This window comes from Cavia porcellus, unplaced genomic scaffold (assembly GCF_034190915.1).
Source record: "Cavia porcellus strain 051 isolate PalLab524CR breed Dunkin Hartley unplaced genomic scaffold, mCavPor4.1 scaffold_9, whole genome shotgun sequence".
In the NCBI taxonomy this organism is placed as follows: Eukaryota; Metazoa; Chordata; class Mammalia; order Rodentia; family Caviidae; genus Cavia; species Cavia porcellus.
The window spans coordinates 4419583-4434915 of NW_026947492.1; the positions used below are offsets into that span (position 1 = coordinate 4419583).

General features: G+C 43.9%; 1 protein-coding gene and 1 pseudogene across 1 annotated transcript in view; one reads left to right on the forward strand and one right to left on the reverse strand.

Moving 5' to 3' along the window:
* Positions 1–1532: 1532 nt before the first annotated feature.
* On the reverse strand, positions 1533–4186 carry LOC100735843 (ATP synthase F(0) complex subunit C1, mitochondrial-like; annotated as a pseudogene).
* A 33-nt stretch (positions 4187–4219) lies between these two features.
* Dlat (dihydrolipoamide S-acetyltransferase) overlaps positions 4220–15333 on the forward strand; it is a 30525-nt gene continuing 19411 nt past the window's right edge. The window contains exons 1-7 of the mRNA XM_003472831.5: positions 4220–4579; positions 5012–5113; positions 5425–5549; positions 5864–6017; positions 8610–8736; positions 11757–11944; positions 12980–13139. Coding sequence (XP_003472879.1) covers positions 4298–4579; positions 5012–5113; positions 5425–5549; positions 5864–6017; positions 8610–8736; positions 11757–11944; positions 12980–13139 — 1138 coding nt within the window. The 5' untranslated portion in view covers positions 4220–4297. The remainder of the gene's footprint in view (positions 4580–5011; positions 5114–5424; positions 5550–5863; positions 6018–8609; positions 8737–11756; positions 11945–12979; positions 13140–15333) is intronic.

Below are 15333 nucleotides of genomic sequence, written 5' to 3' on the forward strand. Positions count from 1 at the left end.
AAGTCATCAGACGCGGTGATTGCGAGGCCTGTGGGAAAGTACAAAAGCCTGGGCTAGATTACCCCTCTCATCGAGCCCGCCTGTGTGGCACCTGTTTCTTATCACCCCACTAAGTTCCCGCCTCACAGGGTAGTCTGCCTAGCTATTAATCCTATATATAGCCAGTGCCTCCACCCCCGAGAGAGAGAGAAGCACAAAAGGAGCCGCGGGGAGCGGACCGGTAGAGGCTTCGGGGCAGACTGAAGCACGGAAGGAGCCGCGGAGAGCGGACCGGTAGAGGCTTCGGGGCAGACTGTATAAGGAGAGAATAAAGAAAAGCCTGACCACCGCCAGACCTTGTCGTGTGTCTTTCCTGCCGGCCGGGAGCGACATCGACATTTGGAGGCCTGCACGGGGATTGATCAACCCCGAGACGCGGCGGTGGACTGCATTCTCCTACACAGTGCTGCAGCTGCAGGACAGGAATCGGGACGAGAACCAATGTGGGTCCCAGAGAGGTTGACGCGACAAGTCCCTCGACTGAAGATCAGGCCTGTTCCACCAGAGGCCAACCGCAGACCCAACAACAAGATGAGCCCTAAAAGAACTGCAGGACAATCCCTTTTTGGGGGCCTGGAACGGCTTGCTCCCCTATGTGCTACCCTTGTATACGCATGGCTCGCTCGCATGGCCTACGACCGCGTTTAAAAGTGACAGGCTTCCCACATTCTCCTCCCTAGACAACAACATGTAGCAGGGTGGGTGAGTCAATGACGGGTAAGAGCGTGCCTCCCCAGCACGACTCAACCTAAGCCAGGCCCTACCCCGTTCCGCTCGAAAGCCGCTGGATTGTTAGATAAATTTCTCTCCGAGGGGATTCGTGGAGAGAAATGAGTGCATGCCTATGTGCAACCAGGTTCCGTCCGGTTCATTCCTGGCCCTAGAAAAAAGGACGAGGGCCTCAGGGCCTTGGTGGACCCTGGGACGGCCGACCAGGGTCTACGCTAAGGGCCTACGGTGGGCCTCAGTTCGGGGCATAGGCCTCTGCACTCTATCCAGGACGGGCTGCGATGCGCGTAGCCATCATTTAAAATAAAATAGGGGGAGATGTTGGGAGCCGTGGCACTGTCAAGTCATCAGACGCGGTGATTGCGAGGCCTGTGGGAAAGTACAAAAGCCTGGGCTAGATTACCCCTCTCATCGAGCCCGCCTGTGTGGCACCTGTTTCTTATCACCCCACTAAGTTCCCGCCTCACAGGGTAGTCTGCCTAGCTATTAATCCTATATATAGCCAGTGCCTCCACCCCCGAGAGAGAGAGAAGCACAAAAGGAGCCGCGGGGAGCGGACCGGTAGAGGCTTCGGGGCAGACTGAAGCACGGAAGGAGCCGCGGAGAGCGGACCGGTAGAGGCTTCGGGGCAGACTGTATAAGGAGAGAATAAAGAAAAGCCTGACCACCGCCAGACCTTGTCGTGTGTCTTTCCTGCCGGCCGGGAGCGGACATCGACAAAAACTCAATTTAACTGATATATCTATATCTAGCTATATCTCCAAACCTTTAGATCTTTAGATCTAAGTACATTTACTTGGCCATTTTGATTACGTATTTTCAACTATTCGGCTACTCCACCATCATGTGAAATATGTCTAAAACTCAGCTCACCAGCTTTCACTACCAGCCACTCCTTTTTGCATCTGCCTACTTTCTATCAGTGATGTCGCCTCCTTGTACTTCACACTTTCAAGTCTTACGGTCCTGCTTTCCCTTCACGGAGACATCATAGCTTGTTCTCAGAACTGATTTCTGCCTCTAACCTGCCTCTCCTGGGTTAGTTTGTCACCCTTTGAGTATTTGGGCTGTGCCTTATAATGTAGCTACACCTACGTCAAAAGTACAGTCAAAATGCAAGCTCTCCATTTGAGAGATTCCTACCCAAGTAAACATTAAGACTGCAGATCACCTCATAATGTCTAACACAGGTTAATTTCAATGCAGTTGTTGAAGTGATATGCAGTGGAAGTACTGTGTTAAGATTTAGGGGCCAGAGGCAGAGCTCAGCAGCACAAGCACTTGTGGCAAGCGCAAGGTCAGATTTCAGTTAATTCAAAATAGTTAAAACATTTTTATAATTACTTATGAAGGGTACAGTATAAGCCTTTTCACTAAGCACTATTATTTCATTGCTTTTCTCAATTGTCACTCATGTAAAGGTCTACGTAATTGCTATTCTTTAATTCAAATATTTTTCATTTAATCTGGAAATTTTATAATTCTCAAGTATACTGTCTAGACAGTGGTGACTGCTTGAACATTTCCAGTTTTGTTAGATACAAACTAGTGTCTCCTGACTGCTTTAATTTTCCAAGTTAATTACTAGCAAGGTTGAATATGGTCTCAAATGTTAAGGTCTTTCGGCTTCCAACTTTTTTTTGTTCTTGTTGCTCTCTGACCATCTGTACACTGTGGACTTGACCGTGTAAAGCAGCATAAGCTTCCACTCAGAAATAATATTTTCTAGTTGTAAGATGATAACTGTTCAAAAGTGTACCAGACAAATTTTGTAAGTTTTTGATTCATTCAAAAGTCATGTACTGAGTTCCTTCTATTTATATTAAACTCCAGAGACATTGAAAAACAATGCAATGTGATTCTTGTCCAGGCCAATCTACGATACTGTGTTTATTTTAATTTTTATTTATTTTTCTTAGAGAAACACTGATTAAAGGTACAACTGGTGGCCCAGCACCAGGCACCGGAGGCCACCCCGCAGAGCACACGTGGTGAAGAGGATGAGGAGGGTAATCATCAGACAGAAAAGGCCTAACGGACAGGGTGAAGTCCAAGGTGGCCTAGGAGAAGGGTTGCTGGTTGAGCGATGGGTTCCTGGCATAACTGATGATCCAGCTGCCAAACACGGTCCAGTGCCAGCCCCAGATCCAGCCATGCCAACTGTGGTGGGCCCAGCGCCAGTAAACTTGGCCGCTGAGTCAATGTCCAGGAAGACCATGCTGGTCTGGAAGCCCAGCCTGGCCACATGGTGTTGGGGGGCACTGCTGGAGGGTGGTTTAGCTGGGTCCTAGGACCTGCTCAGGAAAGAGGCTGAGGAAGGCCCCATCAGACCCGTGGTACAACAGTGAATCAACGCCTGAGACAGGAGCAGGGCCCCAATGGTTTGCATGTTTCAGTCTAGCAGCTTTAGCCGTTGGTCTCAGGCTATTTAAAACCAGCCCAGACTACATAGGAAGACCCTGTCACATATCTCACATTAAAAAAATTGTGATAAGCATAATGATGCTTAGTAATGACCTACCAAATATAAGATGGTGGTTCCATAAGATTATATAACCTAGTGATACCTGACATCTAACCACTTTAAGTGCACTCATGATGGTCACCCAACAGTAGTTAACAGTACACTTCTGGTGACAGTACTGTATCTTTTAAAGGGATTCTAGGGGAACTGGGGCAGGGGGGTGGGGCAACAAATTTGTTTTGCAAACTTGTATTTTAACACACAGAATACATACGCCTAACCCTGCTACACTGCATCTGAACGGGGGACTATGGGGAATGTACCTTCCTCCTGGCTGCCCTTCACACTGTCTGACCCCAGAACCTGTTACTCCTGTTCCCGGCCAGCCGCACGCCTGACATGAATCTCTGTGTCCTAGGCCAGCTCGCGCAGGGTGTGGCCCCAAACCCGGTCAATTTCGATCTGCCGGAGCCAGGCGCCCTCCTCCTGAACCCCCGAAGGCCCCGCGGGCTGCTCCGGGCCCCTTTTTCCTGGGGCGCCGCTCCAGGACCCCGCCCCCAGCCGAAGGCTCCCATAGTTCAGACCTTCGGCCGTTGGGCTCATTTCCCAGCTTTTTCCTCAGAACACGGCCACTCCCTTCGGCCCCGCTTCAGACTACAGTGCCTCTTGTGACCCCAATCCTCCCCGCTGCATTAGCCGCTTCCTTTCGGCCACGTCTCTCGCCACTCTTCGGCGCCGTCCTAACTTTAGGGGGCCTCCACAGGGATCGCCCTCCAGCCCCCTCTCTGCCTCCTTTGTCCCAACTGGGCGCCCGCGCTCGCCCCGCCGCAACGCCCACTCCTCCAGGGCATCCGGCGTCGGCCCAACCCGCTTCGCCCGGCTCCCGGCCCAGGCAGAGCCCCGCGGCCGCCCGATGCCGGCCCGCGGAGGGGTGGCGTGAGGCTTCGGCGCCGGTTTTACGACAGCGTGCGACTGCGCGGAGTGGCTGACGGCAGCGGCGCGCCGCTCTCCGAGAGGTCACCCTGGAGACGGTGGAGGGTTAGGGGAGTGGGACTCAGTGGGACTATGTGGCGCGTCTGTGCCCGACGGGCCCATCGGGCAGCCCCGGAGGCAGGACTCGGAGCTCGGTGGACAGCCTTGCGAGAGGGCCCCGGAGCTCCGCGTGTGAGCCTGCGGTCCAGCCGCGCCCCGGCGCGTTCCAACAGCACGACGACCCCAGGATATGGCGGGGTCCGGGCTCTGGGCGGCTGGAGCGCCAGCTCTGGCGCCGCTCCACGGAATCGCTTGCTGCTGCAGCTTTTGGGATTGCCGGGCCGCCGCTGCTACAGTCTCCCTCCGCATCAGAAGGTGAGCCCTCCACCCTGGGACCCCGTGTCCTTCAGGGCCGACTTTTTGGCCTTGGGACCCCTCCTTCAGAGGTCCCAGTGATCTCCCAAGTCCTCCCAGTATCTGTCATCGTCCCTGTGCAGTGCCAAGATTTGCTGCGGTGCATGAGCTTCCCTTCCGCTCATCTATGCCATTGAAAGAAGCGCTCCAGACTGGGGCTGTGTGTAGAACGTCTGTTGAGGTTCGTACTGTTGGACCGACAGCACTGCGGAAGAGGAAACCTGCCCCTGGAAATCCTGAACTGATGGGCAGCAGCTCCCTTTGTACCCCTGGTGCCTGGTGTGTGAGGGGACTCAGAGAACTGCATCGCGTTGAATTGAATGAAACTTTAAAGCAGACTGAGTTAAGTAGACTTTTAAAGTAACTGTAGTGCTTTTCCTTTTTGTCTTTCAGGTTCCGTTACCTTCTCTTTCCCCCACAATGCAGGCAGGCACCATAGCCCGATGGGAAAAAAAAGAAGGGGAAAAAATCAATGAGGGTGATCTAATTGCAGAGGTAAGTTTTAACAGTGCAAATGTGTTCTCAGAGTTGGCTTTGTTGAACAGAGTGGGCTTTCTAAGTGGCTAATTATTCTCTTTGCTTAAGAAACAGACGTTTTCGCAATTTGATCCTAGAGATGATTTGTTAGATAAGCTGTCAGCAGCTGGCCAAATGGCTTTTTACTCAAGATGTTCTTGAATAACTCCTGTCAAATCTATGGTAGTGTTTTTATCTTCACTTGACTGTTGAGCTGTATGGCTTTTAGATTCATGCTAGTAAACTGCATAATGGCAGTGCAAACCTACATTACTGCTTTGTGTTAAAAGGTCGAGACTGATAAAGCCACAGTTGGATTTGAGAGCCTAGAAGAGTGTTATATGGCAAAGATACTTGTTGCTGAAGGTACTAGAGATGTTCCAGTTGGGGCTGTCATCTGTATCACAGTTGGAAAGTAAGTAGAAACTGTGTTACTTGTGAAAGTTGAGTGCTTATCAGAGTATTTTAAGAATTTGAGAGCTTGGCATGTTGGTGCATACCTATAATCCCAGCACTTGGAAGACTGAGGCAAGAGGATTGCTGCAAGTTTGAAGTCAGCCCGTGTTACATATTGATCTCAAAGGCCAGCCTGAACTACACAGTGAGGTTCTGTCTTTCTAAATAAATAAATAATTGAGAAATTAGGAATTAAGGACTTTTGAAGACATGCATGATAACTGAATCTGCTTTTAAAACTCCCTTACGTTTGTGTTTTCTTTGCTTTTTTAGGCCTGAGGATATCGAGGCCTTTAAAAATTACACATTGGATTCCTCTGCAGCACCCACCCCACAAGCAGCTCCAGCACCCACTTCCACAGCCGCCGCTTCGCCGCCTGCACCTTCTCCTCAGGCTCCTGGTAGCTCGTATCCTCCTCACATGCAGGTGAGGCTTAGTATCTGAGTGTTGGTGAACCTTTTACATCCCGAGTGCCCAAACTGCAACCCAAAACCCACTTATTTATCATGGAGTGCCAACACTGCAATTAGACCTGAAATCTGAGGTTTTAGTTCAGAAAAAACAACTCAGATACTGGCATCTTGTTTCCTGAAAGTAAAACGTAATAACACACGTTCCATAGATTTACCACCACTGATCTAGCCAATTAGTTATTTGTATATATTTTGTACTTAGCTTTTGAATCCTGGAAACTGGCATTGAATGTGGCAAGCTCTTATCATTTAGGATTATGTGTTTATCCATGAAAATTGAACACTTTTATTCTTAGTTGTTATTTCTAGGTATGTGAGTATAATCTCTTTAACCTTCCTCAGTCTCAGTATTGAACAGAGGATAATGCTTGATGCTTCTCTCTCAAGAATATTTCTTTACAGATTTTGAGAATGATTTTTACTTATAATATTCTGGGTACAAATAGTCTATGGTAGGCCTTAGGTTCTGTCTGTTAAATGAAAGTCCCCAGTTAGTATTTTTCTTTGACATATTGTGGTGTGTTTTCAAAAGTGAGTAAACTACTCTATAGTATTTATAAAGGAAAAAAAAGGACAATAAAGAATATGTGTGGAATAGACATATAAAATAGCATTGAAACCAAGCGAAGACTGAAATGAAATCTCTGTTGATTCTATTAGCTTAAGTCAGTTTCTAGCAAATTAGTTTGGTAGATATTAATGTTGTCTATGTGTGGGCTGGGGATTTAGCTTAGCGGCATAAGCGCCTGCTTTGCAAGCAGGCAGTCGTGAGTTCGATCCCTGGTACCGAAAAAGACAAAAAAAAAAAAAAAAAAATTAAAAAAAAAAAAAAATGTTGTCTATGTGTTTATGTGTTTTTGATTTTGCAAGTACGTAAAAAATTAGTCATACTTTTTCTAAAGGATTAAGACCTGAACTTTCTTTAACTTGGTATATTTGTGTAGAAATTATTTGCTTTGGCAATAATGTTTCTGTCATGGTCTGTTAGTAACATTTATGTTAGTAATTACTTATGATGAAAGTTTGCTTGGTGTTAGGTCACGCAGTTATTTCATCTCACTCAGAAAATTATGTCATATTAAGAACCTCATTGCTACATACCTTATGGCATTGTATGCAAGTGTTAGGGTTGATTTAGGTGACTGTATAGCGATTACTGGCCCCACTAGTTCTTCAGAAGCAGGTGAAGATTGCAAATTCTGAACAAGGAAAACTTTTTTTAGTACTAGGAGTGGAACTGAGGCCCTTTGCACTGAGCTACATTCCCGCTCCCCCCGTTTATTTTTAGTCTAAGACAAGATCTTATTAAATCACAGAGTTGCTCAGTTGCTCAGATTTGTGATCCTCCTGCCTCAGTATCCCAGTGTGCTGGGATTATAGGTACGCACCTCCATGCCCAATTGAGAAAACCATTTTAAAAGAATGTTCTGTCTAGTTTTACTTTTCTAGATTGAAATTATTTTTCATTCAGGATAAGGCTATTGCTAATTAGATACAAAAAACTGTAGACAGCAGATGAACTCTGTAAGTGAAAAACATCCAAGTTCAGTAGACACGTAAGCTGTAGAAACAGGGAAGCTATTTTATTTTATTTTTTATTATTTTTGTCTTTTTAAGACAGTCTCACTGCAGATCAAGCTGGCTTTGAGCTCACTTTGTAGCCCAGGCTGGTCTTAAACTTGCAACAATCATCCTGCCTCAGCCTGCTGAGTGCAATTTTAAATTTATATCAACTAATCTCATGTTTCCATTTTGTTGGAGTAGAAATGCCTATTATAAAAACAATTTTGGGGGGACTGAGGGTATAGCTCATTGGTAGAGTACTGATTCATATTTTTGAATCCCTGGGTTCAATTTCTAGCACCAAAAAGTTATTTTTTACATTTTACTTTTTAAAATAATTAATTGAGTATATAAAAATTCTATAAACTTTTCATTACAAAGTATTTTGAAGTATGTATACATTGTGGAATGGCTAAATTAACGTACCATTTCCTTACTTTCTTGTAGTGAAAACAATCTGTTCTTTCTGTAGTTTGTAGTATAGTTGCTGACTGTACTCACCAAAGAACAGTTCTCAATACTGATTTATATTTAGGAAGTATGGAATAAATGTGGTTTCCTATGAATGAAAAGAGAAATAGATGCCAAATATAGAGCATGGCAAAATGTTAAGATTTCCTTAGCTTTTCACAGAAGAAAAGATTGTTCTGTGAAAATGACAAATTTTGTTCTAACCTAAGTGTTAGAAAAAGATGAAAAGATGCTGTGATTAGGTATATATTGCGGAAATTAATTTTGACTAAAGTCTTTCCCCCCATTGCTTTTAGCTTTAGAAAGAATGTCAGAATAAGTTGCAGTTGAGATATACTGCTTAAGATCTGAGGGGTTTAATTGATGGGAAAAGCTACTGGGGTACTTTGCTTTTTCCGTGATGGGCATTTGGTTGTCATAGTCACTGTGCTCTGTGGTAGTATAAGCTTCCGGAGTGCTTTTGTGTGTGGTGCTTTCTGCCTTGTGCAGTGATGTATACTTGTTTCTATAGGTACTTCTTCCTGCCCTCTCTCCTACCATGACCATGGGCACCGTTCAGAGATGGGAAAAAAAAGTGGGTGAGAAGCTAAGTGAAGGAGACTTACTGGCGGAGATAGAGACTGACAAGGCCACTATAGGTGAGACTTCTTCCGCTCTTAATGGTTGAGGCACTTACTCCAGTCAGGAAGAGGACTGCCATTCTCTGCAATGGGTGGGCGATAATGTCACAGTTTTATAATTCGTAGGATTAATTTTCTGAAGTGAGATACTCTATGATAAATATATACATACTTGGATTTGTCAGTTCCATACTTAACTTAATGAATCAAGGATATGTCAACTTAGAGATTATTCTTAGACCAGTTTGCTTTTTGGCTTTATTTTCATGTGACTGAAAAGCTATACCAGAATTGCTATTGAGTAAACTGGGCAAAGGAAAGAGGAGAAAATCACCTCCAAGGCAGGAGAATACCAAGGAATTTAAGATGACTTTGAAAGGAAACTGAAACCAAAGTGTAGATTGTTTTCATATTTTGAGAATAACATACAGTATGTCTGTTTGTATATGTCACATTTCCATTTACTCTTTTTGATTTGTTTTTATGCTTAGAAACAAACCCCACATGGCAATCACTTATTCTTGATAATATTTGTAGATATTGATAGATACTATGAATCTCTTGCTTCTGCTCCGTAATTTGCCACCCAAGAAAATCCTGAAAGACAAAACTTATTCTCTCCAATAACCTATTATTCTTCTTCTTATTATTATTTGCTGTCCTGAGGATTGAACCTAAGGCCTTATCACTGAGCTATATCCCCACCCCTTTTTTCCTTTATTTTGAGATAATGTCACCGTAAGTCACTAAGTTGTCCAGGCTGGGCTTCAGTTTGGGATCCTTGTGCCTCAACCTCTCAGTGTGTGCTACTTTGCTCGACTTCTGACAGCTTTTAGTTTTTTTTTTTTTTTTTTTTTTTTTTGAGACGGGGTCTTACTGGCCTTGAACTCACTATATTGCCCATACTGAACTCAAACTTGCAGGGTCCTCTTGCCTCAGCCTCCTGTATGCTGAAATTATAAGTGTGCACTACCATGCCCAGCTAGCTTCTTTTAGTTTTACTTCTGCGGCTCTAAGTGTTTGAGTTTTTGCAAGAAAAGTAGTAGCCAAATATAGATTTTAAATATCATAGAAATCACAACAATACTGTATTTCTTCACATTGAAATAAGTTTTTGGGAGGGGCGGTTTTTTGAGACTGGGTCTTGCTATGTAATTCAGGCTGGACTTGAGGTCACTCTGTAGCCCAGGCTGCTCCTTGAACTTGCAACAATCCTCCTACCTCAGCCTCCTCAGAGCTGGGATTATAGGCATGTGCCACCGTGCCTGGTTCACATTGAAATAATAGGTGTAATACCAATTAGAACTCTTTGCAGAGCTCCAGGGATCCTCCCAGGGCTGCTATTGCATGTCACTGCCTAGCTTGATGGTTTTTCGTATGACCTCCGTGTTGTTCTGGTCTTTAGTAGTACACCTGATGGTGTCTTGGAGTCCTGTAAATGTGCATGGGGACTAGCCTTTTTGAGACAATCTTGCTGTGTAATTCAGCCCAATCTTGAACTCTTTTGTTGTTGTTGTTGTTACTGAGGATCAAATTCATGACCTTGCACTTGCCAGGCAGGTGCTTATGCTGCTGAGGTAAATCCCCAGTTCTAGTCTTGAACTCTTTAAATAGTCCAGGCTGGCCTGGAACTTGTGATCCTCCTCCTAAGTGTACTACCACCCTTGACAGAGATGTTTTTAATAACTTTCAGAACTAATAACTGTAATCTCTCATAGTTACAATTAACAGCTATGTATGTCCCAGTATCCATGGAAAGTCTGTAAATGTTCAATGCTGATGCAGATTGTTTCAAATATTTATAGCCTCTTGGAATGGGAGGGCCAACTATGTTTATTTATTTTGTACCAGATACTGTTTCCAAGTAGTTGGAAAGTATTAACTCATTTAAATTCATGACATCCGTTATACTCTGAGAGACGTATAAGCAGCTCTTGGTATCTTCAAATGGGATGGGGAATTGGTTCCAGGATCTCCCGTATCCCAGTTTGCAGATATTCACGTAGCTCCTGCAAGGTGACATATAATCTGTATACACTGCCTGTATGTTTTTGTTTTATGTTTTGGATGTAAATATCATCCTTATATGAGGTAGGGTTTGTTTCTGTTTTTGTCAACATCATTATATAAACTCTGTCATGTTTAGTCATATATATATAGTATTTTATTATAGTAGGTTACACATATATTTATAGTATTTTGCTGGCAGTTAAACTCAGGCCCCTCTGTGAGCTAAATAAGACTTGTTTGTCTAAGCTATGCTGCTAACTCCCACCAAGTACCATATATCATTTCTAGGTACTTATAATACCTAATACAGCACAAATGTTCTATAAATACTTATTATACTCTATTGTTTAGGGAATAATGACAAAAGACAAAAATCTATATGTTCAGCATAAATGCAACCATTGTAGACCTAATTACATAGTACATGTCAGCAAAAAATTAATAGTTTTGAACTACAGTTGCTTGAATGCAAGGATGTGGAAGCTGTGGAGAGGGGGAGCTGACTGTATTATAGTTATCCTTAGTCTTTACCCTGGTACTGAAGATTGAACCCAGGACCTTATTTATAAGGTGCTTTTTTATTTTTTATTTTGAGACAAAGTTTCACCAAGTTTCTGAGTTGCCCGGGGCTGGGCTTGAATTTATCATTTCTGTGCCTCAGCTTCCACGAGTGCTGGCATTGTAGCGGTGCACCACTGCACCTTGCCCCAGAGAGGCTAAATGGTTTGCAGTAAGGATAGATAGTCAGTTGGATGAGAAAGCCTTTTTCTCTTTCTATCTTAGTTTCTTTCTTTCTTTCTTTTTTGGTCTTCTGAGACAGGGTGTTCCTATGCAGTTCAGGCTGGCCTTGAGCTCTCTTTGTAGCCCAGTCCACAACAGTCTTCCTGCCTCAGCCTCCCAAGCGCTGGGATTACAGGTGTGAGCCACCATGTCCGGTTTGAGAAAGCCATTTTCTTAAAACTCTGCTGTGGATTTGCTTGTATAGTGGAGCCTTTAAGTTCCATAATGTTTTGTTTTTTCTGTTTAAGGTTTTGAAGTACAGGAAGAAGGTTATCTGGCAAAGATCCTCGTTCCTGAAGGCACAAGAGACGTTCCTCTAGGGACCCCACTTTGTATCATTGTAGAAAAAGAGGCAGATATAGCAGCATTTGCTGATTACAGGCCAACCGAAGTCACTGATTTGAAACCACAAGCACCACCAGCTGTCCCACCTCTGGTAGGTATGCTTCTGGAATCAAGAAAACATTTATCCTGTTCATTTCTAAATGAAAGGGATTTGACCAGGTGATATTTTAGGTTCCTTCCAGCCCAAGATGTGATGAATGAACAAGATAGTGCATTAACATTTGGGGGAGCATGTGGAGTGTGGTGTTGCATTGTACCACCCTCTAATGGTCAGTAGTTACGGCTGTTCTCTGTCTGCTGTCTTGAGTCTGGCTGAGAACAAAGCTGAAGTAGCGTGTTCTCTTTCTGCTTTGGATGTAAATATCATCCTTATATGAGGTAGGGTTTGTTTCTGTTTTTGTCAACATCCTTAGATAAACTCTGTCATGTTTAGTCATATATATATATAGTATTTTATTATAGTAGGTTACACATATATTTATAGTATTTTGAAACCTGGACATGACATGACTCATTTTGCATAGGACTTAGTATACTTTGCACTGTACACTGTACACCTGTACCATGAATGTGTATTAACTTCAAGCATAATTAATTAACACTTGTACTGAAGCTTCTGCAGGTATTAGAATTGTGAATTTAGACACTGCTATCAGAGACAACTTGATTTCTAGCTGCCCCACATGCATGGAGAGCTGCTAAGTGGCAGTACTGGTTTATTTAAGATACTTTTAACTTTGAATAATTTTGTATTTTGAAATTAGGTTAAGTAAACACAAAAACCATGTTGGTGATGAATTTAACAAGAATAAGAAAATGGCACAAGATTACAGTGCAGAAAAGCTGTAAGGATCTTACGTGCTGGTCAGCTGTATTAAAATGCCCACCTCTGCTTGTCATCATGGAGTAAGATGACTTTGCTTTGTCTTTGACATAGAGTATTCGTGCTGTTCATATAGCTATGTTATGGTGATTAAACAGAGAAAAAAGTGAATTATGCCCTCTGGAGGAGAAAAATGAACATTATGTAATTAAAATAGCTTTTAATTTCATAAAATCTAAACTCTTAATCTTTCTGAGCAGTCTGCTCAGTTATGAATTAATAATTTGTAACTTTTTCCAAAAGGTGGCCGCTGTTCCTCCAAGCCCCCAGCCTGTAAGCCCTGCACCATCAGGCGCTCCTGGGGTACCAGCTACTCCTGCTGGGCCTAAGGGAAGGATATTTGTTAGCCCTCTTGCAAAGAAGTTGGCTGCAGAGAAAGGGATTGACCTTACTCAAGTGAAAGGTAAGTCCCTTTCCATGGAAGTTGGGTGAGGTTTCAGTTTCAGTTGCTTGTGTGATAGATAATAAAGAATTAAGTGAACAAGCTAGACATAGTAGTGCATGCCTCTGATTCCTGCGCTCTGGGAGGCTGACGCAGAAAGATCAGAAATTCAAGTTCAGCATGGGCAACTTAGTGGTCTAGTGAGACCCTGTCTCAAATGGAAAAAAAAGCATGGAATGTAGCTTAACGTAAAGGCCTTGGATTTCTGGGTTTAATGCTTGAATTTAAATGTCAGCTTTCTGGGCTGGAGATGTAGTTCAGTAACACAGCACTTGCCTAGCAAGCACAAGGCCCTGAGTTCAATTCCTAGTACAAAGAAAAGTTTCCTCTGTTTTATTCTGTGTGACCGTTTAGATCTCAATTTCTTCATTTCTGTATAAAAATAATATCTAATAAATTGTGAGGATTACATAAGTAAATAAACAGTACCCATGCAGAGATAGACTATCTTGATATTAGCCATCATGGTAATACTTTTTTAATTATTAGATAACTTGAGTGCTAAGAAAGAAATAATCATGGGAATAAACAAGTGAGCAGCAGGCTAGGTATGTGTGTAGTCAGGCTGCACTGAGCTGGGGAAGTCCTTCCTGATGAGGTGATCTGAAGTGAAAGCCGAGATATGAGCTCTGTGACCAGCCACAGGAAGAAGGGGAAAGCGTGTCGGGCAGAGAAACGGGCAGCGCCCAGGCTGACGCAGGAGTTGGTGTGTGGAGGAACATAGTGGAGCATCTGGCGGGAGGAAGGGCAGTTGGAAAGAAACAGAGGAGCCCGTCGAGGATCTTGAGGGGATGATAAAGAATGTACATTTTATTTAAAGTCTAGTAGGAAACCAGGAGATCATTGAAAGACTCAGGCAAGGAAGTGATTTTTTTTTTCTTTTTTTGGTGTTAGTAGGGATTATATCAAGGCCTTTGTACTGAGCTACATCCCCAGCCTTTTTTATTTTTTATTTTGAGACAGGGTTTCACTAAGTTGTCCAGGCTGATTGAACTTGTGATCCTTCTGCGTCAGCCTTCCAGAGTGCTGGGATCACAGGTGTGTACCAGTGTGCCCAGCTCGACAATGTACATTTTTAAAAGCTGATTTTCTCTAAGGAAATAGATTAAGTGAGAGCCAGACACCTGTTTAAATGTTCTGGCTGGAGCTGATGTCGATGGTTAGACAAAGGCGATGAGAACAGAAATGTGTAAAAAGAAATGGAGGACTGGGGATAGAGCTCCGCGGCACAGTGCCTGCCTGGCCAGCGCAAGGTCCTGAGTTTGATTCCCAGTAACCCCCACTGCAAAATGGATATTTTAAGATACATTTTTTAAAACCTAAAGTCAACAGTCTTTTACCAAGGATTAAATATGGGGATTTGACAGTAATAATTGCAAAAGTGGGATGGAGCCAAATGTGGTGGTGCACACCTGTAATCCCAGCACTCGGCAGGCTGAGGTAGGAGGATTGCTGTGAATTCAAGACCTGCCTAGTCTTCAGAGTGAGTTCAAGGGCAGCCTGAACTGCATAGCAAAACCCTGGACCCCAGCCTGGGTAGGTAGAGGGTGAGGGAAGAGGGAGAGACAGCACCGGAGAATATTTGCTCTGAAGAAAGGCACAGAAGTAAAGTGTAGCTTTAGTGGGTTGTGGACTCGAGAGGGCTGTAGAGGGCTAGCAACAGGAGAACAGCTCTGGTACAGAGATTCTCAGCTGGCACTGTTGACATTTTGGCCAGAAATTCTTTGTTGTGGGAGACGCATTCTGTGCACATCTTCACAGAAGTTATAGAACACCATAAAGTATTACCAGAATTCTCGGTCCCTATGTCACGGAGGGTAGTAACAACCCCTGTTCCTGACAGCAAGAAACGTCCTCAGCCATTGCCAGGTGTCCCTACAGCTGCCCTCCTTGAGAATCAGCAGTCTAATAGGAAGTGGTAAGTGGGTGATACGGCAGATTGTGTGGCAGGATGTTTTGGCAGGGATCACATTCTTGAGAATGCAGGGAAGAACAGGCTTGGCCTTAACAAGGGCTGAGGACATTTCATCTGTAGGGCAGAGAACAATGGAGGGTGATGTAGCAGTTCGATGGTAGACTGTAAGGAGCATTCCTCTGTCTGCAGCTGCTTAATGAGTGAAGTATGAAGTGACGGGGTCAGCTGGAAAGTGACTCT